The 27,123-nt window shown below is 40.2% G+C and overlaps 1 protein-coding gene across 7 annotated transcripts in view; it reads left to right on the forward strand.

The window, feature by feature from the left end:
* Positions 1-27,123, forward strand: part of elna (elastin a) — a 227,255-nt gene that overhangs the window by 194,590 nt on the left and 5,542 nt on the right. For 6 of the 7 annotated variants that reach the window (XM_073053627.1, XM_073053632.1, XM_073053626.1 and 3 more), the window contains 4 exons: positions 7,288-7,419; positions 15,839-15,886; positions 17,157-17,198; positions 19,215-19,262. In XM_073053627.1, coding sequence (XP_072909728.1) covers positions 7,288-7,419; positions 15,839-15,886; positions 17,157-17,198; positions 19,215-19,262 — 270 coding nt within the window. The remainder of the gene's footprint in view (positions 1-7,287; positions 7,420-15,838; positions 15,887-17,156; positions 17,199-19,214; positions 19,263-27,123) is intronic. The other variant, XM_073053631.1, reaches the window with a different exon arrangement.

Here is a 27,123-nt window from a genome sequence, read left to right on the forward strand (position 1 = left end):
AGCTTTTGCTCCCATTTGAAAAAGAGTATGATTTCAGTGTTAAAACAAACGAACATGTTCTTTGAGCACATTGCATTGATTTATTTTTGATTCAGACATATACAACCTTTCCTTGAAGGTTTTCCCACTCAAATATGATTTTTCATGTTTTTGTTTTAATTTTGTTTTTTCAAATGAAGAAGTATGCATGGGCTGTCATAAGTCACAATATCCTCATAAGTGAATACGGAAGTCTAGGTTCAAGAATTTCACTTCTAGCTGTAGTTTTTCCTACTTTCAGCTCGCAAATTGTCCTGTGTTTGAACAGAATAAGTTAGAACATAGAACACAGAACAATACAGCACAGAAACATGCCCTTCAGTGCACAATGTTATGCTGAGCCAAATAAATTAATAATCAAATGGCTGACTGGACTACCCTTATGCCTACACAATGTCCAGATCCCTCTATTTTCTTCACATTCATATGCCTGTCTAAACATCTCTTAAAGGGCCCTAACATACCACTGTCACCGCATTCCAGGCACCCACCACTCTGTGTAAAAAGCTTACCTCTCACATATCCTCCTTTAAAATTATCTTAACTCAGGGGAAAAGATTCTGTCTGTCTACTCTCTCTATGCCTCTGTGCTTCTCATAATCTTATAAATCTCAATCAGATCTCCCCTCAGTTTCCTCCGCTCCAGAGAAAAGAACCTCTCGTTATATAGCGCATTCCCACTAATCCAGGCAACATCCTGTTAAATCTTTCCAAAGCTTCAACATCCTTCCTATAATGGGGTGACCAGAAATGTATGCAATATTCCAAATGCAGCCTAACTAGAGTTTAAAGAAGCTGCAACATATGACCTTTGAACTCAATGTCTCGACTAATAAAGACAAGCCTACCCTATGCCTTCTCTGCCACCCTATCAACCTGCATAGCTACTTTCCATCCTATCATATCTACTACTTTCCTCCTGTCTGTTTTTACTGGCCCTGACATCTACCTTCCTCTCCATCCCTCCACTTTCTGATCTGGTGCCCTGATTCCCAACCCTTTGCCAAATGAGTTTAAATCCTCCAGACCAGCACTAGCAAACTTCCTAGCCAAGATATTGGTTCCCCTCCAGTTTAGATGCAACTCGTCCGTCTTGTACAGGTTACCCTGCCCCAAAATTGGTTCCAATGACCCAAGAACCTGAAACGCTGCCACCTGCACCGGTTCCTGAACCACACATTCATCTTATTGCTGCTCTGACTAGCATGTTGCATCAGGAGTAATCCAGAGACTACCTGCTAACTTGGAGGTCCTGCTGTTCAGCCACTTTCCTAACTCCCTCTACTCTCTTCACAGGACCTCTTCCCCCTTTCTACCTACTCTATGTCATTAATGCCAATGTGCACCACAACCTCTGGCTGCTCACCTTCTCCCTTGAGAATGTTCTGCAGCTGTTCCAAAGCATCCTGAACCCCAGCACCTGGGAGGCAACATGCCATCCTGGCACTGTTTTAAATATTTCAACAAACATGTTGTGAATGGTTCATTTGTTGGAAGATAAATCTGGTTCATCTAAGAAAGGAAGTGCAACCTTTGGACCCCACATGGAGTCATAAAATCTCGGAATGCTGGGCTTTCTGAAAGTAAAGCTTCAAGTTAGTATTTTAATTGATTCTGCAAAGGTGTAAACATGCCAAAAATCACCTCCATCTGCTTGAGGGCATTTTATTTTACCCAAATTTACCGTCACATTCATGTCTATTCTGAATAAAACTCTCTCTGAATTTCATGCTGGAAAACTTAAACCTATGTTAAGCCTGGCTGAAAACTCATGCTGCTGATAGAGTTAACTATTTGTTGGTTCAGACCAGGATAAATAACTCACTTCCTAACTTCTCAAGGAGTTTCTGTCGTATGTAAAATTAAAAGGAATTATATTTGAATTCTCACTACTTGTGTGTAACTCCAATAATCTTCGTGATGCTGGATGTCATTCAGAACATTCAATCCATTCTCTAAACATTCCTGACCATCAGCGTAGCCACAAGGTTAGCAAGCTCATGGGAAAGTAAGTCCCCCTCCATCCAATACACCAACATGACTGGATTGAAATTTTGAAGCTCCCGATTTGTGTCTATAAAGGTTAAAGAACATGGTTCTCCACCACCTTCTCAAGAGCAGTCAGAGATGGTTGACCTTACCAACAATTATTCCATCCACAACTAGCTACTTCCCAAATACAATTAAGTCACTTCCCATGCTACTTTCCTTCTGTTGTACAGTAATCTAAATTTAAATTAATATTCACAAATGCTTTGAATAAATAGCATAAGTAACTTTACCGCACAAGCTGCTCATTTCCCTCTTCATTGGCATCTGTAGGAGAGCCTACAGGTTCCATATGGTCCTTATCAGTCACCTCAGAGCCAGCAAAGCCACCCTCAATACCTAGGAACAGTCTAAGAATGTGGCCCAGTTATAGAACAAGAAGGGAGTGAAATTGAAAGCTTGTAACTTGAGATCATACTTTGATCCTCATGATGAAATATTGGTGTTCACAGATTAACTAGACACGAAGAAACTGGAATCACTTTCAATTGTACAGTATTGTGCAAACATCTTGGGCAAATATATATAGTTAGGGTGCCTAAGACGTTTGCACAGTACTGCATTTGTCAACGTGGAGCAGAGAGTGAGCTTGTAAATCTGGTGGGAGCAAAAGATATTGGTTATGGTGAGGGTGGCATGCTATGGGACAGGTGGCGGAGAAGACGAGCTAGGGATGGGGGGGGGGGTGGCGTGGTTGCTGACACCCCCTGCTCTGGGACACCAGGCAAGGCTATTTGATTTCATACAATTGGCTTATTGATCATTACAGAATGTCCCTCCGGTGCTTCCCACTGCCTCCCCTTAACCATATAACCATATAACAATTACAGCACGGAAACAGGGCATCTCGGCCCCTCTAGTCCGTGCCGAACGCTTACTCTCACCTAGTCCCACTGGCCCCGCACTCAGCCCATAACCCTCCATTCCCATTCCCTTCCCCTTTTCCCAACCGTGATTCCTCCTGTCCCCTTCCCACTTTTAGTCTGCAACAGAGACCCATATCAGAATCAGGTTTATCACAAATGTCATGAAATTTGTTTTTTGCTGCTACAGCAGTAGTACAGTGCAATATATAAAATTACTACAGTACCGTGCAAAAGACTTGGGCACTATGTAAATACATATATATAAATATGTATATAATATGTGCCTAAGTTCTGTACAGCATGGAAAATTCTGCAGTTCTTGTGAAAAAGTCTGCTTTCTTGATCCCTTCTGAGTTTCTTGCTATCTGGCAAAACAAAATGAAATACACTCGATTCTCTTTGACATCCCTTCTGCTGCATTTGAGGATGGTTGCTTCTTTCTTTGGCTTAAAAGGATCCTCATGAATATCAGCTGGTGGATCTATTGTCGAGACAGCCTTTGCAAATCTCTGCTTTTTCTACGGTTAGAATGTGCACGGGAAAGTGGCGGATTCAGTGAAGATGTCATTTAATGAAAGGCAGACATTTCACAGACTGTGGTACAAATCAGAATTTCTCGCTGACCATTCTGTGTAGATACAGCCTCAAGCAGGGAGCACTGTCATCCCCCCTCTTCTAACTATTTGCTTTGATCTGTATGTCCCTGCTCAATCTCCGAATAATGCATTAGCTCGGAAAGAATGCACCTGAGTCCACATCAGCAGGGATTCAGCTGATTTATGCGGATGCTGTGAAATTGTCAAAGCCTGCCAGTACCTATCCCTGGCCCACAGCATCTTGCAGAGTTTAGCATCTTTAAGATCTTAAAAAATACCAACATTTTATAAAATTGTCACAACAGGCAATAAAAAATCAATTAATGACAAACCCGGATGATCTATTTAAATAAATATCATAGCAAAAAAATCCATTGATGCTAATAGATAAGCCAAGGGATAGAACAATTGCTATTTATGCAGAGTTTGACAAGAAGCCGTGATTTGGCTGTAGTTCCTGATGGAACAGCAGTAAAATTTGGAGAAGTCCAGGAAGTGCTGTAGCTGTTTGAGGGAGCACGGTCAGGGCCATTCAACAACAGCGCACTCTTTCTCTGGCTATGCTTTGGGATAAAAGGGTGTAACCCAGGAAGGAAATAACTGGGCTATGGAACTGGCATTTTTTTCTAACTTGCAGTACAGATGGTTTTCAAGGAGACGCTGAAGAACTCTCGGAAGTGACAGATATCGTCTTGGGGGCCCTTGAAGAAGTTGGGGATGTTATCAAGATAGACAAACACGTACCTGTGTAGAATGTCTCAGATGATCTTGTTGACGAAGCCTTGTAAAACGGCTGGAAAGTTTGAAAGGCATCACCAAGTATTTGTAGGGGCCAGTGGGTGTTACGAACACTGTCCTTCACTCATCCTCTGGCAGAGGCAAATCAGGTTGTACTCACTTTGTAGATCCAGCTTGGAGAAGATCTGGGCCCTGAGGAGCATTTTGAATGCACTATCGATCAAGGAGAGAGGGTAGCAATTCTTGATGGTAATTTTATTGTGTCCATGATAGTCAATGCAGAGACAAAGACCCCTGTTATTCTTTTTGAAAAAGGTAGAATACTGCACTACCCAGGGATTGGGATGATTGAATGAAGTCATGTTGTAATGAGTGACTACATTGCTGAATCATAACTTGGGTCTCAGGAGGGGAGAGGGAAAACAGGTGACCTCAGTGAAGAGTGGTACCCAGGAGCAGGTAGATTGTGCGATAGGTTCTGTGAGCCGGTAGGTTCCGTTTTACTGAAGGTGATGGCTAAGTTGTGATATTTTTGTGGGAGTTTGGTAATGTTGAGAGTTTTCTCTGTCTCCACAGAGTTATGGGGTGCGGTCAGCTGAGGTAGCAGGTGGGTGGCCAGGTGACCAGATGAAGTGAGGGTCGTGAGTGGAGAGGTGGGGGTAACGCATGATGAGAGGAGAGCTGGGTGAGTCGATAAGGAGGAATCGAAGGGACTCGTGGTGCTATCTGGTTCTCATGTGCACAAGCCAAGTGCACACACTGACCGTAGCAAACCCTCAGGGACATCTGTCAATGGCCATGATGCAGAAGCAGTGAGGGAGGTAGGGAGTCCAAGTTGCACACACAGAGCCTGGTCCAAAATGTTGCCTGCTGCACCAGAATCCACCAGAGTCTTCTAAGTGTGTACTGCTGCCACAGTGTGGAGGAGAAAGTGAGTTGGGCTATGGTGCTAGAATGAGTGGCTGGGTGGAGCTTATCAGGTAGAAGACTCCTCGTCTCTACTTGAAGGTGCCGTTGTCCCGGACGCCGCGGGCATTTAATATGTTGGTGATCAGCAGATCTGCAGTAGGCGCACAAGTTGCTTCCTCACCGACGATCATGCTCTTGGGAGGTGGGGGGGAGGGAGTTCTAGGGAGCTCTCCTGAACTGCGTGAGTCCTGCAGCCTGAACTGCGTGAGTCCTGCAGCCTGAACTGGTTCTCGGAACAGAACTCTGGTTCTGGCTAATGATATGAAAGGTCATTTCATAAGACAATTGTCATTTTGGAGGGCCAGAAGGATGAAGCTTTTGAGATCGGTGAGCATCTCCCAGCACGTAGACAGCACGTCTTTCAAATGCTGCGAGAGGCCGTGATGGTAATGGGCCAGCATTACTTCCTCATTTCAGCCTCACTCCACCGCGGGTCTTGATTAAAACAGTGTAATCCAATACTGAGCATGATGCAGGTAAAATATCTAATCTGCTGCTCCCTGCCACTTCCCAGAGGATTGAAAACCCAGCATATCTCAGCATTGAATTCCTCATATTCATTGCAGATGGTGGTTTTACTGTCCCAGTTAGCGGAGGCCCAGGTCAGAGCTCTCCCAGTCAAGTGAGAAATGACAAAGGTGATCTTGGCTCAGTCCGTAACTTGGAGAGATGGCTGGAGTTCAAAATGTAAGACACACTGGGACAGAAAATTGTGACACCACGTTGGGGATCCGTCAAAGCATTCAGTCACTATAATCCGGGGCTCCAAGGGAGAAGGTTGATTGGCACGGTGTTGCTGTATGGAGACGGAGAGTTGATTGAGAATGGCAAGCAGATGGCCAATGGATTCCTGCTACTTCGTGATCGTGTGTTCATGTCAAAGGACAATTTTCCTTAGGCGAACAAACTCTGCTGAGTCAATCGCTGGTTCACTCATCCTGTCAGTCTGTCAGGAAACGTAGAGGAGGCTTGACCCAAGCGCAGAGCAGTGGAGAGATTCAGCAGTCAGCAATAACTTTAATAATAAACTGCAAAATAAACACCCATGAGAGGACCAGAAAACAAGGAAGAACAGATACTATACACAACTGGCAACAAGGTACCCAAAGGCCAGGAGCAACTGGTTGAGGCTGGCTGGTTCAATGGGTGAACAAGGACTGTGGATGAGAGCTGGGTTTAAATAGGCTGCAGGTGATGAGTTGGCAATGCATGACAGGCAATTCCTGTTAGCTGGGTAGAGACTGGGAAGTGCTTGCTTATACCGGCCTGACATTGATAGTTTCAATGCATATTGATTTTCTATTATTACTATAACAGAGTTATATCTTTCAATTATAAATTTAGAACCTTACAGTTTCACAAATAATTATTATGATTTTGAATAAGCTATCTCCAAGTTAAAGAAGCTTCAGAATGAAGTATAATAATTACATGTTGCAAACATTTTTCCATAATGAGATGATTTGATAATTGTTTTAAACATTATATTATATTAATAAACAAAACATCCAGTAACTAGTTATGAAAAAAATCATAAGTTTTAATAAATAGGGATTGAACATCTATTAAAAATTCCCATTTCTTTTCTGAATTAACGGTTGGTAGAGATCAGTTTCTAAAATAATGAATTTAGATGTAGATAATCTGCTTCAGAACATAGAATAAATTAATACCATTTAATCTATTTTATTCACTAATGCTCTCATGCTTAACTCACCCTTTGAGATAGACGTTCTATAGCAGGGATCTTCAGAACTTTGTTTTTTAATTACTATGAAATATTTTATATCTGTATGAACAGTCAGATTGTTTTTCATGTTAATCTTAAATTAAAGTTGGCATCTCTAAAGAAGCATCTATAATTCCTTGCCATATGGAAGAATTATAGAGAATAATTGTTTGGCCATGTTGTCATTAATATCTGAGTTACTTGTTGCCAAACAACATTGGTCAAAATACCGAATTTAAATTTTTTTCCCAAAGAATTAAATAGATATATTGAAGCATATGTTCCTATGATTGTATTGTAGGTGCTGGCCTGGGAGTCCAGCCCGGTGGTGGCCTGGGAGTCCAGCCCGGTGGTGGCCTGGGAGTCCAGCCTGGTGGTGCAATCGGAGTTAAACCCGGAGGTGGAGTGGGCGTGCAACCTGGCCTTGGATTGGGTAATGTCCTGTCATGAGAAAGGCAGCTTTTTTTTCTCATTAGATCTTCAGTAATCCATCATGTTTGATTCTTCAAGCTAAAGGGAAAATAATTGATAGCTGAAATTTTGAAGGATATGGCCAAGGTTGAATTACATTTCATATGTACATTAAAATTCATCTATGATGTCTCAAATGAAAAGTCAGCCACCTCTGTTTGTGATAGTGTGGGATATTCCTGTCTGTTAAAATAGGCCAAAGATGCAACCAGAAAAATCTTAGAAATCAGTATTGGTAATATTGATTTTAAAGTCAAAGTAAATATTACTATCAAAGTACTTGTATGTCACCACATACAACCCTGAGATTCATTTTTTCACAAGTATTTAAATTAAATACAAAGAAACAGAATAGAATAATAAAAAAACACATAACAAAGATGGACAAACAACCAATGTGTAAAAAACAACAAGCTCTGCAAATACAAGAAGAAAAAAAAGAACAAAGGAACAATAGTAAATAAGTAAGCAATAAATATAGTAGAGTCATTGAAAGCGAGTCCATAAATTGTGGAATCAATTTGGTAGGGAAACCTATTTCCTTGTTACTATTAACATCTCCTATTATTGCATCATGTTCTCTTTCTTGAGCAATGAGAGGTGCTACGTTGTACCTCTGAGAAAAGTCAAAAATTTCAATACATCAGGAGAAAGCATTTTCTCCACTGGACTCAGAATGGAAAGCATCTAAAAAATATATATATTGCAAAACAGACAGCTAAGTTAACTTTTTCAGTAGCTAGATGTGGGCTCCATTTCAGTCAAAATGGCACCGAGCTGCAGCCTCCGTTGACATCGTGGCTCAGACTTAGTTGTCCTTTAGGTCCGTAGGGATAGTCTTAGGGACAGAGAGGGGAGTTAGGGGTCACATTATGATTTAGGAGCAGGGACGTGGGGAGCTAGGGGTCAGGCTGGGGTCTAGGTCTGCGCTCTGCATTCCATATTCTGCAGCTGGCAACAACAGGGACATAGGATGATCCTGGACGGATGTCAGGCCAGTATGGGCTCAGGATGAAAACCAGCGAGGTTAAGTGCTCCTGCACCATATTCCCCACCTCCCTCCCCACAAGTCAGTGAGGACCCTAAAGGATCACCGGCTTGGAGGTCTGGGCAGTCAGGATGCACGGGGGCTGGTGTCCCCCGAGGTACACAAGTCAGTAAGTCTGGAATTTGAGGCCTGGAGTCCGAAGTCCAAGGTCCAGTTGTCTGGTGTTCAAGGTTTAGAATTGGGGGTTCCGTCATCAGTGAGTCCTGGGGTCAATACCAATGATCAAAGCCTGAAGGTCGATTGGAAATACGGAAGTCGAGGGCTGATGGCCGAAGCCCTGGGTCTGCAAGTCCGCAGGGAAGTTGGAGTCCTGATGTCTGCGAGCCCTTTGGAAGCTGGAGGCCTGGAGGCAGCCTTTTCTCAGGTTGACAGACTGTCTGTTTGTGTGAGTGGGCGGTACGTGGATGGGAGGGAGGGAGGGTAGAGGTCTGCTTTACAGCTTTCGTTGTGTTGCTGTTTTTCTGCTGAACATTGTGGGCATGCTAAGTTGGCGTTCAAATGTGTGGCAACACTTGCGGTCTGCTCCCAGCACAGCCTTATGTTGTGTTCGCTGTTAACGCAAATGACACATTGCTGTGCATGCTTCAATGTACATGTGATAAATAACTGAATCTGAACGTTCAGAAGAGAATTTATACCTTGTGATCAATTATCCTATTGCCACCCAACTACTTTGTATGTTTTCATTTGTGAAACGTGCCATTCCCTGTGATTTCTCCTCCTTAAAACAGAGCAAGACTCGTTGAATTGATGGATTTGCATTGCTCCTTAGCTCCAATGTGGATTATGGCATAAGCAATTCTAGAGATTTTACTGTTCTGTGTCTTGCTGCTCATCACCAAAATCTTTGGTAGAGCAGGAGGAACTTTTTACCTTCAGCATAATACCTGCTTTTTAATGACACATTATAGATTTCCCACCATAATCTTCACTCCTACTCTTTGCCACAAGATTACTCATAGAAACAGACCCTCACCTTCTATCCAGTAGAACTCATCCTTGACAGGAACATATGATGCTCCCCAACACCATCAACTAACTGTTTAAAAGTAATTGTTAGCATTAATTGTGATTTATACCCCACCAAGTAAATGTTTTCATCATTTTATTTCAATTTAAAGAAATATAAGCCTAGAAATAAAATTAAGTAACCCTACTTATTTCACCAATAGTCTTAAGGTATGAAATGCAGTAACAACATTTTGCCAGTTGCTTAATATTGCTGTCAACCAATCAGGCTTGAATTGCATTTGTATGACCTTTACAGTGTTAAGTGCCAGATGTACATCAAATGAGATCTTTCAGGACTGTTGTTACCACAGCAATTAATCCACATTGTTTTGGATGTAACAAATAGAAACCTTGTTTTTATTACATTGTGGAGGACTGGTAACTTGTCAAGTTAAATTTCACACCTAAATTTTGTCTTTCAGATTCTGTACTGATTTCTCTCTCTCTTCCCACCAATTGTCAATTAGCCTTTGATCCTCATCAACATAGACTCACCGATGCCCAGTTTTTTTTATTGTTCCCTCCGGTGAAGGATCCAGTCCACCACCCAGTCTCCCCAACACCATCGCATATCCTGACCTCCAGCTTTGAACATACCTCCAACTCAAAACCACTGTCAGATTTCTTCCCAGAACCTTGGTCCCAAGCAGCATACTTCCTTTGGAAAATTGCAATACCCATTCAGCAGTATCCAGGGCTTCGATAATTTTTTGACCGTAGGTTTTGAAAACGCAATGACTTACAACATAGAGAAAACTAATAAATATGTGTTTGCAGATGACACCAAAATAGATCAACTGGGAAAGTGAGCAATGTAACAACAGAATACAACTCATGACAAGTGCTGCATTTTCGGAAGCTAAACCAGGGCAGGAGATGCACATTGTATGGTAGCGAGTGTTATTGAAGAGGGTGACATTAGGATACAAGCATGTAGTTTCCTGAAAGTAGCCACACAGATTGACTGGATGATGAAAAAGTCATGGCATGCTTACCATCATCAGTAACTTGTAGTTGGGGATGTCATGTTAGAATTGAATAAAACAATAGTCAGACCACTCCTGGAGTATTGTCTGCAGTTCTGGTCGCCACGCTACAGAAAAAATGTGACTAGATGAGAGAGGATGTGGAATAGTGATGTTGCCTGGGCTGAAGAACAGGTGTCATAAGAGAATGGTGGATAAGGAGAGTATTTTCACTGGAGCGATGAGGCTGGGGGATGACATGATATGGTTGATATCCAGTGTCCATTACTCATGGTAGGGGTGTCCAAGACTAGGTTTAACATGGGTGGGAAAAGGGGATCTGAGAGTTAATATTTTTGCACAGAGAGTGGTTAGTATCTGAAATGTTGGAGGTGTTGGAGGCAGGATTAGATACATTGAAGAGGCATCTGGACAAGAACAAGAAACGAGTGGGCACAGAGGTATATGGAATTAACAGGGGATTAATATCGGTAGGCATGGATAGTTGGCATTTATGTGGTGGGATGAAGGATCAATTTCTATGCCGTACAACTCAATGACTCTGAACTGGCAGCATAAAATGATGCTGTTTTGACCAATAAACTGAGGAACAGTAGTGTGCCAGACTGTGTTTGACCCACCTCTGTCTTTTTCTCCTCACTCTCACAAACCCCTTCTCTGTGGCCCTGCAGGTCCTTTAAGGCAATGCAATGAGAAATGACTGGGCTTCGAGCAATGATTATGGAGGCCATGTAGCATACCACCTTATCACCTTGACTGCATTTTTGGGCAACTGATTCTCAGTGGAAACAATTAAAAGTGATAGAAAATAAATTCAATATCATATATTCAGTTTTTTTTTTAAAGTTTACAAACATTTAATTGGTAAGTTAATTAAAATGTTAATATTTGTAGAAATGAAAAGAAAGAATTCTTTTCCATATAGAATGACAACACTTTTTAAATGGGTGAGGTGGTATCACATACATCAATCATTGCTGGTGTAAAGCTGATGGGTCAAATACAAGGTGTACAAGGTGCACCAGAGCCTGACTGCCCGTATATTCTGTATTTATAACTATGTGGGATCAGGAAAAGTGCCAAACTTATGAAATTGATATAATCTTATGTCAATGGCCAAAAGAGACAGCATGAATGCTTGATGGTTCATTGAAAAGTATCAGGGAGGCTTAAGATTATTATAGATGTAAACACGATTGATTAGATTTATGATATGTTCATCAGCTTTTAGTCTGCAGTGCCCATTACTTTCAAAGAATGGGCATATGAGAGTATAATTGAATTATTGCTATATACAATATCTTAAAATGTTGCTGTGGTAAATGTGCACCCAAAATAATACCAATGTATCAATTTTCCTACGACCTCCTTGCATGTATGATAAAAATCAACAAGGTCTGTGGGTCTGCAGAGAAAATCTTAGTGTTACTGTCACTGCTAAATTCACGTAAACCATCCAAATGCAGTAATTCAGCATAGATAGCCCCAACAATTTTTGATTATTTGTTTTAGAGGTCATGTTTTAGATGAATCTATTTTTCTCAAAAGTACAGTTTATATGAACAGTCTAAATATAATTCAAAGTTTAACCATTCGCTTGGAGAGTGTTTCAAATAGCTTTACAGGGCATTTGATTGGATTTATATCTGTGTCTTCGTTCAAGCATCAAATTGTCTTAAAACTGCCAATATGATTTTAAAATTGCTGTCATTTGTAACTATCTTTCAAAAAATGAGCAATTTAAATAGATTTTGCTTATTGTCTAACCCAAGCAATAGTTTGGGATAAAAATAATAATAATAATTGGCACTATATTCATCACTTACTTCAAGAGTACATTCTAGAGCAGTGTACAAAATTAGAGAGATTTCTTAATTCATGGATCATATTTCTTTTATTCCACTGGGCAAGGGTTTGTTCATGAAAATGATGTCTAACTTGTAAATTCTACTCATTCATAATTGTTAATTTCATCTCAAAATAATACTGTAAAGTTTTTTTTGAAACAACAGATTACTTTCACTTTAAAACTCTGTTGCATAATAGTGGAACCAAGTTTCAATCCTTTAATTAGACCATTGTAACAGTTTGATTTGTCATATATTTTTGTTGTAGATTTCAAATTCAAAGTAAATCTATTATCAAAGTATATATATGTCACCATATACAACCCTGAGATTCATTTGCTTGCATTCACAATAGATACAAAGAAACACAATAGAATTAATGAAAAGCTACGCACAGAGATGGACAAACAGCCAATGTGCAAAAGAAGACAAACTGTGCAAATTTTTAAAAATAATAAATAAATAATATTGAGAACATGAGTTTGAGAGTCCTTGAAAGTAAGTCCATAGATTACAGAATTAGTTTGGTGTTGAGGTGAGTGATGTTATCTATGTTGGTTCAGGAGCCTGTTGATTGCAGGGCAATAAATGCTCCTGAACCTGGTGGTTTGGGACCTGAGGCTCCTGTACCTCCTTCATAATGGCAATAGCAAGAGAGAGATGGTGGTGGGATCCCTGATGATGGATGCTACTTTCCTGCAACAGCGTGTAGATGTGCCTGGTGGTGCGGGGGTTGTACTCATGATGGACTGGGCAGCATCCCCTATTATTTGTAGGCTTTTTCATTCACTGGCGTTGGTGTTTCCATATCAGGCCATGATGCAACCAGTCAAGATAAAATCTTCACTGTGCATTTATAGAAGTTGGTCAGAGTTTTAGTTGCCATAAAAAATCTGTGCAAACTGCTAAGAAAGTAGATGCACCACCATGCCTTCTTTGTAATGGCACTTACTGCTGGTCCCAGGACAGATCCTCTGAAACACTAAGGAATTTAAAGCTACTGACCCTCTCTACCTCCAATCCCCTGATAAAGACAAACTCATAGATTGCAGATTATAAAATTTGGTGATGATAGGAATAGTCCAGTGTTTGTGACATTTGGAATGCTAGCTTTTGGAAATGTTACATTAAGATGCACAGATTTGATCAGTGTAGATGGTCATTTAAAGTGATAGTGATTAGAAAGTAAAGACTGCTATGTCTACTATAAGACATAAGTTGTGACATGACACACATTACGATATTTTGCTGCATTCAGCATTTAAGTAAGAATAGGTTCTGGCTATGATAACGAAGATTGTTAGTGGTCCAAGAATGAGCTTTTCATAAACATGTTCCAAGCTTACTCTAGTAACACTCCCCAACTCTTTCTAAGCTACATTGACTACTGTGTTGGTGCTGCTTCTTTCACCCATGCTGAGCCTGTCAATTTCATCAACTTTTCCCACAACTTCCACCCTGCTCTCAAACTTACTTAATCCATCTCTGACACCTGTCACCGTTTCTCAATCTTTCTATCTCCATCTCTGGAAACAGATTATACACTGACATCTTCTTCAAATTGATCATCCTTTACACCTTTTTCAAAATTGCAAGACACTGTTGGTTATCAAGGAGATCAAGTACTGCAGGTCTACCCCACTAGCAAGTTGCTGGATAGCGATGAAACCCAACGCAGAATGGGAGACATTTCATTAAGCTCCTTTGCGTTGTCCACTGCAAAAAGCAAAATCTCCCAGTGGTTACCCATCTCAATTCAACTTCCCATTACATTCTGACATATCTGTCTATGGCCTCCTCTGCTGCTATGCTGAGGCCAAATTCAATGTGCAGGAGCAATTCCTTATATTCCATCTGAGTAGTCTCCAACCTGTTTGGCATGACCATAATTTTCTGATTTCCAGTAATCACTCCCCCCTCACCCCTTCTCCCTTTACCCATTCCCCATTCTGGTCACCTTCTCTCCCCTTCTCTTTTCCTAATCTGCCATTACCTCCTTCTGGTTTCCCTCTTCCTTCCATTTCTTCCATGGTCCACTGCCCTCTTCTATTAGAACTCTTCTTCTTCAGCCCTTTACCTCTTCCACCTATCCCCTTCTCTTTTTTGCTCTTCTTACCTCCTCACCACAAACCCACCCCCCCAAACTCACACACCTTCCCCTCACGCAGTCTCACCTACCACCTACAAAAGAAAACCTTCAGATGCCGGAAATCCACGCAACACACACTCAGTGCTGGTGGAACTCACAGGCCAGGCATGTCCTTGGAAAAGAGTATAGTTGATGTTTTGGGCCAAGACCCTTCAGCAGGTTATCACTTGCCAACAATCTCCTTCTCCTTCCTCCTCCTCATTATCCTTTCCTGTCATGAAGGGTTTTGGTCCAAAATATCAACTGTTTATTCCTCTCCATAGATGCTGCCCGACTTGCTGAGATCCTATTGCATTTTGTGTGTATTGCTCAAGATTTCCAGCATCTGCAGAATGTCTTGTGTTTATAACTATTCTGTATTTTCTATACATTACTCTGAGAGTTTATGCAATTATATCCTAATTTTAGAAATTAAAGACAAAGTACTGGATCACAGCTTTCTACAGTACTTAACAGTTTATATCATTCCACATACCTTTGAAAATCAAATGAAACTGATAGTTAGCAAAGGTCATCTATCAGTAAACCATGAATTAGATATATTCGTTCAATATATCTATTGAATTAGATATTTATCAAGTGAATATAAGAGAGAATTAGATATGACACTTACCCTGATACAGGTGAATTTAGGTCAAAGAACCAATAATGTAATGACATCAGAGGCCCTCTGTGTATTGATTATTGAGACCTACAACACATGACAGCCTGATAGGCTAAAGTAGCACAATAATTCCATCAAATTGAAGTGCATTTGATCCTGCTCAGTAACCGTTCTGGGTTCATCAGGATTGTGAGGAATATTTAAATACTGTGGCCAATTTGTAGTACAACTGAAGCATCTGAATAGTGTCTCATTTTTGAGGATCTATTCCCAGTAAGTTTACAGGGCATTTCCAGAGAGAGCTTTCCCTAAGTTTAAGCCATTTTGCATCCTGTGAAGTGTTGTATCTCTAAAAGACCTGGAATATCACTTTCCATTTCTAGAAACAAATAGCCACATGTGCTATCCTTCACTAAGTACCAGATTTAAAAAAGTAGTATACACATGTGGAAGAGTTTGTTTCCAGTAAACCATCCTAACTTTCAAACAAAGTCATCTAATTCATTCTCGAGTGTACAGAACACGCAAACATTGTCATTCCTGCTGAAAGTTATGCTGAAACTAACATGGTTGTAATCAATATGATTTTAATCAGTTTAGATATTCAGTAATAACAGGAGAATGAATTACATTTACATTAAGTGGGTGGTAAATTTATATCTTGTTCTGAACGTAGCAGGTTCTGGACAGTGAAAGTAAATTCAAAGAGTTAACAGTGTGTGCATGGTAATTGCAGGTGTAACTGGAGTTCGACCCACCGGTGCTCCTCTGACACCCCAACCAGGTACCATTATTACTACAGCTAAATAACTAGCATGTTGTTGAGTATTCTGGAACGAGAGAGAGGTATTATTTATAGAATTGAATGCAGTAATATTATCTAAGATGGTTCCTGTTCCACTTGCATAGAAGGGACAATTTCCTGATCATCATAACAGACAAAATGAAATATGATAAGTTTTCTTAGTGTTTGATGCAGAGCAAAAAAGAATGGGTACCAACATTTCAAAGGAGCAATACAAATGAAAATGGAAACATTAGGTTTTTTAATCACCCTTAACTCAAGAGACTGGCAATGGAAGAAGTGAAACTGAAAAATTCTACATGGATTCTTTGTTGCTATAGCTGCTGTTTCTAATGCTATGATCTAAGAATAGAAAATGCTGTTTAACATTGGAAATGGCTTAATGTTGCAAATGTTGCCCTTGAATTTTAAGATGATCATTGTAGATAGCAACAGCTGTAATTTAGAAGTGTATTTTTCTCCAAGGATTATCAGTGTGCCTGGTAGATGAGATGTACCATTTAGCCTTCTGGAGCCCTGTCATTTACTCCACTCTGGGTCTCATTTCTGTCAGATTCGCAAGCAGAAACTGCATATCTTGGAGAAGCCTGTCAGTTCCAGGCTACCATAATATCATGAAGTCCTACATAACAATGTGCCAAAGGAATGTCATATTCTGGGAAATGCATTTTGTGGAAGGGAGAAGCCAATGTTACAGACCATTTAAGCACTCACCATTTGATATTCCCTGATGCTTGTTTAAAGTGTGTATGGCTACAAATCAGTTCAAAAATGACAAGTAGCTCCTCTTTACATCTGATGCACCATCAATAACTCTCCGAGACGTGAGGCGAGATATAGGCTTTTATTGACTGGAAGAAAGAACAAGCAGCAATTGACCACCATGCTACATCCTGGAGACTGAGGGCAGGGCTCAGGCCTCAATCGCCTTTATACCGGGGTCCGTGGGAGGAGCCACAGGAGCAGTCAGCGGGGGGGGGGGGGGGGGGGGGGCGTGTCCAGACAGGTATATGTAGTTCACCACAATATCAAAGGACACAGGTCCATTTCAAACAGGCTGACCACCTGTTTAGGAAGTCCACTCCTGCTAGCCAAGCAATAGGCCTTGATAAATGTTTCAATTTGCTTCCAAAGCAGTAATGGATAATAGATCATTAACAGTTAATTTTAGATGCTACTTCACATTTATAAGAGAAAATTCCCCAGCCTTTCATCATTTACATCATGTAACTCTGTTTTCTCTGAACAGGTGAAGTGCTACCAGGCATTGGAGCAAAAGCAGCCAAGCTAGGTAACTGAAAACTCTTTGGTGGGAAATTTCTAGTTGTTCCACTTGACTTACTTGGTGTTGAATATCACCCTGGTAAAGAAATTACTGTTAGTATGGTATTTCCATAAAATCACCTGTTTGACTTTCCCTGTTTGTACTTGATCTGAGAAGACTATGCTGGATTATATGCCTAACATCTGGTCCTATTTCTTGGAAAGATAATAATAAAACAGTTTACTGGTGATTCCATCAACTTTCAACCCATGTAGACCAATTTGAAGGCAACAACATCAGTCCCCTGCCTATAGTGTAACTGTGTATTTATTTGTTTATTCATTTTTCAGAATGTGGATGATATTGGCAAAGCCTGCATTTAATGCCTTTCACTTTCCTTGAGATTCTTTGTAATTCCCCCATTAGCCATTCATACTACAGTAAAAATAGTCCAGGGGTCTCAAGTCATAATGATAATCTCTTATCCCTATTGCAAACATGCTGAAGGTTAAATACAAACCTGTACACTGTGGTCTAATTATAGCATAAAATGTTCTGTTTGAATGTATCATGTGACAACTTGTGTGGTCTTTCTTTTGAGTACATGGACCTAATTTCCATTCAAAGTATATTATCCCAAACTCTCCACAACGAATCGAATCTGTCACAGATTTGCCCATCTTCCTAACCTATTGCTGCCTTCCTGAAACCTTTTACAGTCCAATTCAGATAATATAAATATATTTGCCTGGAAGTTGATGGTGACCTTAATGGTGCACCAGTCCTATGTCTATATGATATAACATCAATCAAACCCCTTGTAAACATTCTGAAATCAGCCAATAGTTCAGCTGATAAGGAACCACATTCTAGAATGCCCGGAAATTGCACAAAGGAGTGCTTACATCCAAACAGGAATGCAGGTGAAACTTAAAGCTTATCACTGCATCCTAAAGGTGCTATGTTTGATTAAAAAGTTTAGATTGCTATACTAAGCTGAGCTGAGCTGAGGCTTCAATCTAGTATTTTTCAACTTGGATAAAAGAATTGTATTTTCTACTTCTCTATTTCTCTTCTCAAGTCTTCTTCTTCTCCTCCTGTTTCTTTTTGTCTCTCAAAATCAAGAATGATTTGCTTCCACTTCAGATTTGTTGGTTCTGAAGTAGCTGCTGTACTCATTGTGGGAACTGCAGATGTTTCCGCAGCAGGGGCTGGAAGTGGATGATGGTATGGTAGGATGGATAGTTCGTGATGTAGTGCACTCTGCTGCTGTTCTCAGGGCTTATTTATTCTTCAATTGCATGCAATCAAGGTTCTCAATAGCATCTCAAATGTTGCTTCACCATACTTAAAAGTTGTGGGCTGCAAATTTCCAGGAGTCAGTAGGGATATAACATTCCTCAAGCTGGCTTTGAGCACATTCTTGAATCTCTTCCTTTGTCCACCTATTGATCTCTTCTCTTGATGGAGCTTGGACTAGTGTATCTACTTTAGTATTCTGATACTGAGCATAAAAGATGCAGTGAGTGAGCACTAGTACCTCAGTGCTGGAGATGTTGGCCTGGATGAGGATATTAACCTTCCAGTGAACTTGGAGGATTTTACAGAGCTAGCATTAATAGTACCTTTCAGTTTCTTGAAGTGGCTGCTTTAGGTAGCCAATGTCTCAGAAAAGCAAGGGTCTCTGCTGTCCAGTATACCATGAGTGTTGTGCCAGTTATGAGATTTTAATCTTCAAGCACCCATTTCATCTATAAAACAATAACTATACTGACACATTGAATGAAATAGCAAATATTAATTCCCTGAAGTAACCCACAGTTGACAGAATACAATTTCATAATCTTAAGGGAACTGTTCGCAGATCATGCCATTGTCCAAGTGGCTAGACATGGCATGATTTCACACACAACTTCTAAAAGAGCTTTATTCACCTTACAATAATGTGTATTTTTTATAACAAAATAATTATTAACTATTATGATCTTGTCATTTTAAGAGGCTGTTTATCATAATTTTTCTCACACTCTGGTTCTTCTTCAGGTTTTGGGGCAAGAGGTTCTGTTGGATTCTTACCCTATTATCAACCTGGTAAGGATGTGATACATTTGATATTCCATATGCATAGAATGAGGTATTCCAGAATGATTTTAAATTTCCAAAGTTAATTCTGATGGTAGTTTAATCTTGTATGAAGTAGTATACCCGGAAAACTGATTCTATAGGAATGGTTTGGAAATTAAACTATTTGCTTGTTCAGCTAAATATACTTCCATTGCAAACACTTTTTTCAGCAGACATTACATTCTTCAAGCAACATTTATAATAAGATATGAGTGCTACATTACCTTAGCAAAGGATATGATACATAGACGATAGTTATCTATAGATTGTGCTCTAACTTATAAAGCCATCATTAATGCACGACAACAAAAGAAGCCATAGTTGGAAAAGTGACGATGAAGGATCTTTACAACAATTTCAGAATGGGCTTGTACTAAATAACTTGGTGCTTTTCATAGCAGAATGTAAATATTTGATGTACCAATCAATGTGTCCATAAAATGAATATGACGTTCAAGGCTCATCGATTATGCACCTGGTATAGCAGTGCAATAGTATGGTTTTGGTTAAATCATACACACATGATTTTGAATAGTAAATCCTACTGCCTCATTCTAGCATTGATTATCATCAAAACAACGTGGCACTGAGAGAAAACAGTAGCCCCAGAAAGATAGGGGAGATAATGATAAAAGAATAATTGCAGGAATTATATATCAGTGATTCTTTCATTCATTTGTCTACTGTGGGAAAAGGATGGGTAGACAAATAAAACTAATGACAAAAGGTGGGAATATATATCTGGGGTAAAGAGTTGGCATATTTTAAGCAAACTAAGGAAAAAGGAAATGTGTTCTTAGCCCTTGGTGATAGAAATAAGCTTCCAACTAAATGATTAACTAAATCAAATGGTCAGCATAAATCAGCAAACCTGGCAGAATTGATCAAAATTTCATGTTCTTTGATTTTATTACCTCATGTTCAAATACATGGATAAAATATTCTCGTTTCCCAAATACCATTTTATATAGCAGTAACTCATATTTGCTTTACATTTACATCTTTGGTTTTTGAACTTCATTTCTTTATTTAAGTCCTTTATGCATTTGTCTTATTTAATCAATGGAAAAGGCTTATAGTGTTGCCAATTAAAGTCATAATTCTCTGAATTTGGAAAATTTCAGAAAAGAGCAAGGAAAACCAAATCATTGATAAGAAAAGGTAAATTCAGCTTGTCTGGTAAAGAATATAAAAACAAACTATAAATGTTTCTTAAATGTGTAATAAGGAAAAGATTAGCTCCAATTAATGAAAGGCTCATATGGAATGAAATGGAGATTGAGTCTGATATAAAAATCAGTAAATGGCAGACAAGTTAAACAAATTGTTTGTGTCTCTTTTCACAGAAGAATATATTGAGTTCACCTGAAGATATTTAAGAACTGCAGGTACAGAGTGAAAAGAGATTTCAAATAATTTATAATTAATTTTTAAAAAGCAAGTAGAGAAGAACAATGAGACTGAAAATGAATAAATCTCCAGAACCTGATGACCTGGCAACTGGCTAATTTTGATTGGTTTTAAACCAAGTTGATGCACTGGTTTTCATCTTCCAAAATTCCCATGACTCCAGAACAGCTTCAAAGGATTTGAAGATAAACCATGTAACCCACTATATAAGAAAAGAGGAGTTTGTGTAGCATCAATGGGAGAGAAAGTATTAGAATATATCACTAAGTGTAACAGGGGTAGGGTGTGGAGAGGGGTAAAGCACTTGAGGATAGATTGGGTAGAATGGAGCTATATTCTCTTGAATTTAAGGAATAACAGGTGATCAACTTGAAATATAGAAGATTCCTTATAGGTTTTCATAGTTTAATCAGAATCAATTTTATTATCACTGGCATGTGTCATGAAATTTGTTAACTTAGTGGTAGCCGTTCAATGCAATACATAATATAGAAGAAGAAAAATAAAAATAAAATAATAATAAATAAATCTATTTGCAGTATACATATATTGAATAGATTAAAATCATGCAAAAAAAATTGTACATTAAAAAAGTGAGGTAGTGTTCATGGGTTCAATGTCCATTTAGCAAATGGATGGCAGAAGGGAAGAAGCTGTTTCTGAATCACTGAGTGTGTGCCTTCAGGCTCCTGTACCTCCTACCTGATGGTAACAGTGACAAAAGGACATGCCCTGGGTGCTGGAGGTCCTTAATATTGGAAGCTGTCTTTCTGAGACTCTGAAATAAGTGATCAGCCATTCCAGATCATGAGATGAAATTTCTTATCCCACTGTGTAATGAATCTTTGAAATTTTCTGCTCAAGGGCACAGTGGAGGCTCAGTCAATAATATATTTGTGTTTGTCACAAAATTCAAAACCAGCCATGATCCTGTTGGATGGCAAAATAGGTGTGAAAAGCCGAATCTCTGAATTTTTCTTCTATTTCTTATGATCTTATGTCCATTGCATGAGTGAAAAATATTTCCTTTTCATTATAACATTCAACATAGAAATATCAAGTTGATAGCTGCATGTTTTTGGAGCTCAACATTACTCATACTGTTGGATGCGTTATCAGCAGCAGAAAGAACAGTTCTATTTACAAGAACCATTTGTTACTTTTTTGGGATGTTTCAATATTTTACAAGTCCTTGCTGTTTACCATAGTTGCTTCAAATTCCAACACGTGTGAAATGACATTTTGTTGACAGTACGTTTTCTGCATAAAAGCATTTGCTTCCAGGCACGGGTATAGTTGAAGACATAACAAGGAACAAATCAGCTGAGAGAATGAATAGAGAAGTACAAGCTGTTACACAGAGGAAGAGATTGAATAAGGAGGTTTTGACTGCCCTAAGTAGGAGCATTTCTCCTTTCTGCAGCTCATTAAGATCAGATTTGTAAGGTGCCCTGTCCAATCGTTCATCTATTATGATCACATTTTGAACTGTGAGCAAGCAGGAATCACGATGCCAGGAAAATTGAAGATGGTATTTGTATGTTATCTGAGTGATGCCACTGCACAACTTCCAATTATATCATCTCTCAGAAACTAAAAATCACTAAGGAACCAGTTATTCTTTTCACATCGTTTTTTTCACTCAATGGATTCCTGTTAATTGGGGTGTCAGTTAATTAGGGCAGCCAGTTATTTGGGACAATTCTTAAAGAACAAAAACTAATCAAGAAAACAGCTGGAAAAAGAAGTTACCATCTGTAAAACTGCCCTTATCTTGGGTACCTCAGTTTTTATTTGCCCCTTTGGTCACCAGGACATTATTTTGTCCTCGGCAAGTCTCTGATCATTTTCTCCACCAGCTGTTTATCAAATTCCACTGGTTTCATTTATTGAAATGTTTCACTCGCCCTGATTCTCCTGTCCAGGTTTCCATCTTACAATATCGGCCACAGCGCCACGGGGGCGTAGAATGCTATCTTAGCTCGGGGGTGGGGCGGGTGTCAGAGTTCAGAGTTCAGTTCCAACTTCATCTGTAAGGAGTCTGAACGTTCTCCCCATAGAATGTGTGGGTTTCCTCCGGGTCTTCACACTTCCTCTCACAGTCCAAAGACATACCAGTTAATAGGTAATTGGTTATTGTAAATTGTCCCATGATTAGGGTAGGCTTAAATCGTAGTTGCTGGGCAGTGTGGCACAAAGGGCCAGAAGGCCAATTCCATGCTGAATCTCTAAATAAATATGAAGGAGGTCATTTTGACCAATAGAGTCAATACTGGTAACAGAGCAATCACAATCCTCCCTGTCCACCAATTCCTCAGATTCCCACTAACTCCCCAAGGTTCTATCACTTCCATGTTTGGAGAAATTTACTGTGGCCAATTAACCTATCGACCTCTGAACTCAAATTCTTTAGGACGTGTGAGGAAACCAGAGTTCCTAAATAAATGTACACCGTCACAGTGAGAATATGTAAACTCCACACAGAGGATTGAACCCAGAATTTATTTATTTACTGTTATTTAGAGATACAGCGCAGAACAGGTCCTTCCAGCCCAACGAGTCGCACCGCCCAACAACCCACCTAATTAAACCTAACCTAATCACAGGGCAACTTAACACGACCAGCAAGCCTACCAGTCCGTCATTGGATGGTGGGAGGAAACAGGAACATCTGAAGTAAATCCATGCATTCGTGGGGAGGGTGGACAAATTCCTTATGGAGGATACTGGAACTAAACTCCTACGCCCAACACCCTGAGCTGTAATAGGGTTGTGCTAACCACTATGCCACTGTGGTGGCCCATATTGGAACTGCGAAGCTGCAGCCCTACCACTTGCACAACTGTGCTATCCCGTCTCAAAGATAACCACATTAATTTGACTAAGTACTGTTAGATCCCACAATAAAAAAAACCCAATGAAATCCCTTCTACTGTGGTCCGACTCCTAATGTGATGGTGTGTTTCAATCTTTCTTAAACACCCACATTACTTCCAGGTTCAAAGAATTGTGGAATAATACAGAATAAGAAGCAATATACACAAAACAAAAATTAATCAGAAAGTAAACATGACTGTACAAAGGGAAACCTCAGACAGGATTCAGACAGGCAACCTCTTGTCACTTGCAGTTCAGTCTTCAGATACTGTTGCTTGAGTTACTGCAACAACCTGCAGTTTGGTCTCTGCAGGAAGCTGTAAGCGCTCTGCCTGCTCGGTTTCTGCAATGGCTGCACTGCACTGTAATTTCAGTCTGTGTAGCAGCGTCGTGCAATCAGCTTGGTTGCTGATGTTTCTGCAGTATCCAGCAGTCACACTGAGCCATTAAGTCTCTGCTTAAACCTGCTGTCATGGTGTATCATTCAGACTCTGTAGAAGCCTGCTGTCCCTTTGACCCATTCAGTTTTTGTTAGAAGCCTGCAATATCTGTGAACCTTTCAGCCTCTGCAGCAAACTGCAGAATCTGAATTGCTTAGTCCCTGCACAAACCTGGAGTTACTCAGACCCTGCAGACGTTCTGTGAGTTTAGTTTCTGCAGAAACCTGCAGTCACTGTCCAGCTTGGTCTCCCCAGCGACTGCAGTCATTCTTAAAGAACCATTGCAATTCTGTCTTTGTATCTGACTGCAATTGTCTCTTCTCAGTTCTTGTCAATTAATTAGCACATTAGGCCCAAGTTTACAAAGGCATTTTCTCTGTCTGCCTTATTTTAGATCGTGAATTACTACTTCAAAATCAAACTACTAAATCAAAGCAGGATGGCACTAGTGAACCACGACAATGTGTTGAGGGCAGCTGACAAAACTTCTAAATATACTTCTGAATTACACTCTCTGCAAACTGAAGCCTGTAATTTCTCTTTAAGCAACATAATTTTGAATTGTCTTAACAAACTAGCGACTTCAGGGTCTTCTGAAGGATTTGGCAGACTTAATTGTCAAGTGTGCAGGTGCAGCACCTTTAAGCAGATGAAGGTACATCACCATGGCTGGAAGAAAGGAAGCAGGGAGGACTCCAAGCCAGGCTAAACAACAGGGTATGAAACTTCTTCTACCTAGCATCTTGTTAGCAAATGTACAATCGCTGGAGAACAAAACTGAGGACCTCAGGGCAAGATTGCTGTTTCGGAGGGAAATGAGGAACTGCTGCGATCTGTCGTTTGTTGGTAAGACCCAAAGGCTTCTCAATACACAGTGGACCGGACTGCTGATTCGGTGATTCAACATGGGGGTCTATGTTTCATGATAAACTCTTTGTGGTCTTGTTGCACTCTTGCTCCCCCCAATCCAGAACATCTAATGATTAAATGCCGACTATTCTACTTGCCAAGAGAGTTCTCTGTGATCCTGACTGCAGTTTACGTACCGCCAAAAGGTACTAAGTTCCACCATCAGTAAACAAGAAACAACACCTTTCATATCATTATCGGAGGCTTTTTTTTTCCAGACAGATTATTTCACTTTTAATTGACTATATTACAATTCCAGTGGGTCAGAACTTTACAAACAAAATCAAAAGAAATCAGCCAAGACCTCAGAAAAAAAAAAAATGTGGACCTCCACAAGTCTGGTTCATCCTTGGGAGCAATTTCCAAACGCCTGAAGGTACAACGTTCATCTGTACAAACAATAGTACGCAAGTATAAACACCATGGGACCACGCAGCCCTCATACCGCTCAGGAAGGAGACACATTCTGTCTCCTAGAGATGAACATACTTTGGCATGAAAAGTGCAAATCAGTCCCAGAACAACAGCAAAGGACCTTTTTTTTTGTCTTGGTTTAAGAAATCTCTGCCCAATTATCATCAACATATGACCAGGTGTTCCAACATATTCAAGCACTTCTATACTCCAGTTCATACCTATACCACATTTCGGGAAATTTGATCAATTGACTGTCCTCCTCCTATTTGCATACAGGCAGAGGCTAAAGAGCAAGGCTCCAGAGATAAGGACAACAAAGAAGTGGCCGTGGGAGGCAGAGGATTGTTAGTGGACTGGTCTGTGTTCAAGGACTCATCAGAGGATCTGAACAACTACACCACGGTTGTCATTGATCTTACAAAAGCAGTTGTAGATGAGTGTGTCCCCACAACATCATTCAGTCTTCCCCAGCCGGAAGCCCAGGATGAACCATGAGATCCACAATCGGCTGAGGTCCAGATCAGTGGCATTCTGATCTGGCAACCAAATAAAATATGTGGGGTCTAGGTATGATATCCAGAAAACCATCTCATGTGCAAAGTAGCAAATCCAGACCAAACTCGAATTAATGAAGGATGCTCGACAGCTGAGGCAGAACTTCAGTGCTATCACTTACTACAAAGTGAATCCAAGCAACGTAGGTAAAAATAAGGCTTCGCTCCCAGATGAGCTCAATACCTTTAATGCTCAATTTCACCGTCAAAACCTTTATAAACTCCCAGAGCCCCCATTGACCCTGTGATTTTAGTCTGCAGGGCTGATGTGAGAGCATCCTTCAAGAGAGTGAACACTTCTGAGAGCATTCGGCCCAGATGGGGTACCTGGCTGAATACTAAAGACCTGAGCTGATCAGCTGGCTGGAGTATTCACCAATGCAGGTTTCCCCCGCTATCCGAAGGTAGAGCGTTCCTATGAAACCGTTTGTAAGCCAAAAATGTCGTAAAGCGAAGAAGCAATTACCATTAATTTATATGGGAAAAATTTTTTGAGTGTTCCCAGACCCCAAAAATAACACAAACATATAGTAAAAGCAGGAATGAATGATACAGCCTATACAAAGTAGAAATATTGTATGTACGGTGTTGTTTCACTTATCAGAATCAGGAAGACAGCGAGCCAAAATTGATTTGGAGTTAAAAAATCGGCACGTGCACACATGCGCACACAACTGCCTGCACAAGGCTTCACGGTCATGGTAGTCTTTCTCAGGATAAACACACATATAAAGCGGGCATCTTTTTCTCGTAAAAGCAAAAATCCTCTTTGGTTAGCAAAAACAGGTACTAATGTAGGTCTTTCGTAACAGCGAGCTGTCGTAAAGCGAATGTTTGAAAAGCGGGGGCCACCTGCATCTTTAACCTCTCACTTCAGCAGTTCGAGGTACCCACCTACTTCAAACAGGCTTCAGTTATGCTGGTGCCTGAGAAGAGCATGGTAAACTGCCTTGGGGCCTATCACCCAGTATCCACTTACATCCACTGTGATGAAGTGCTTTGAAAGGTTGTTGATAAAACACATCATCTCGGCCTGAGAAGCAACTTGGATCTGCTCCAATTTGCCTACCATCACAACAGGTCAAGAACAGATGCTATTTCATTGGCTTTTCACTCAACCCTGCAACATCAGAACAGTGAAGATGCATATATCAAGGTGGTTTTCATTGACTGCAGCTCAGCATTCAATACTATTATCCCCTCACAGCTAATCAATAAGCT

The sequence above is a fragment of the Hemitrygon akajei genome, chromosome 8 (assembly GCF_048418815.1).
Source record: "Hemitrygon akajei chromosome 8, sHemAka1.3, whole genome shotgun sequence".
In the NCBI taxonomy this organism is placed as follows: Eukaryota; Metazoa; Chordata; class Chondrichthyes; order Myliobatiformes; family Dasyatidae; genus Hemitrygon; species Hemitrygon akajei.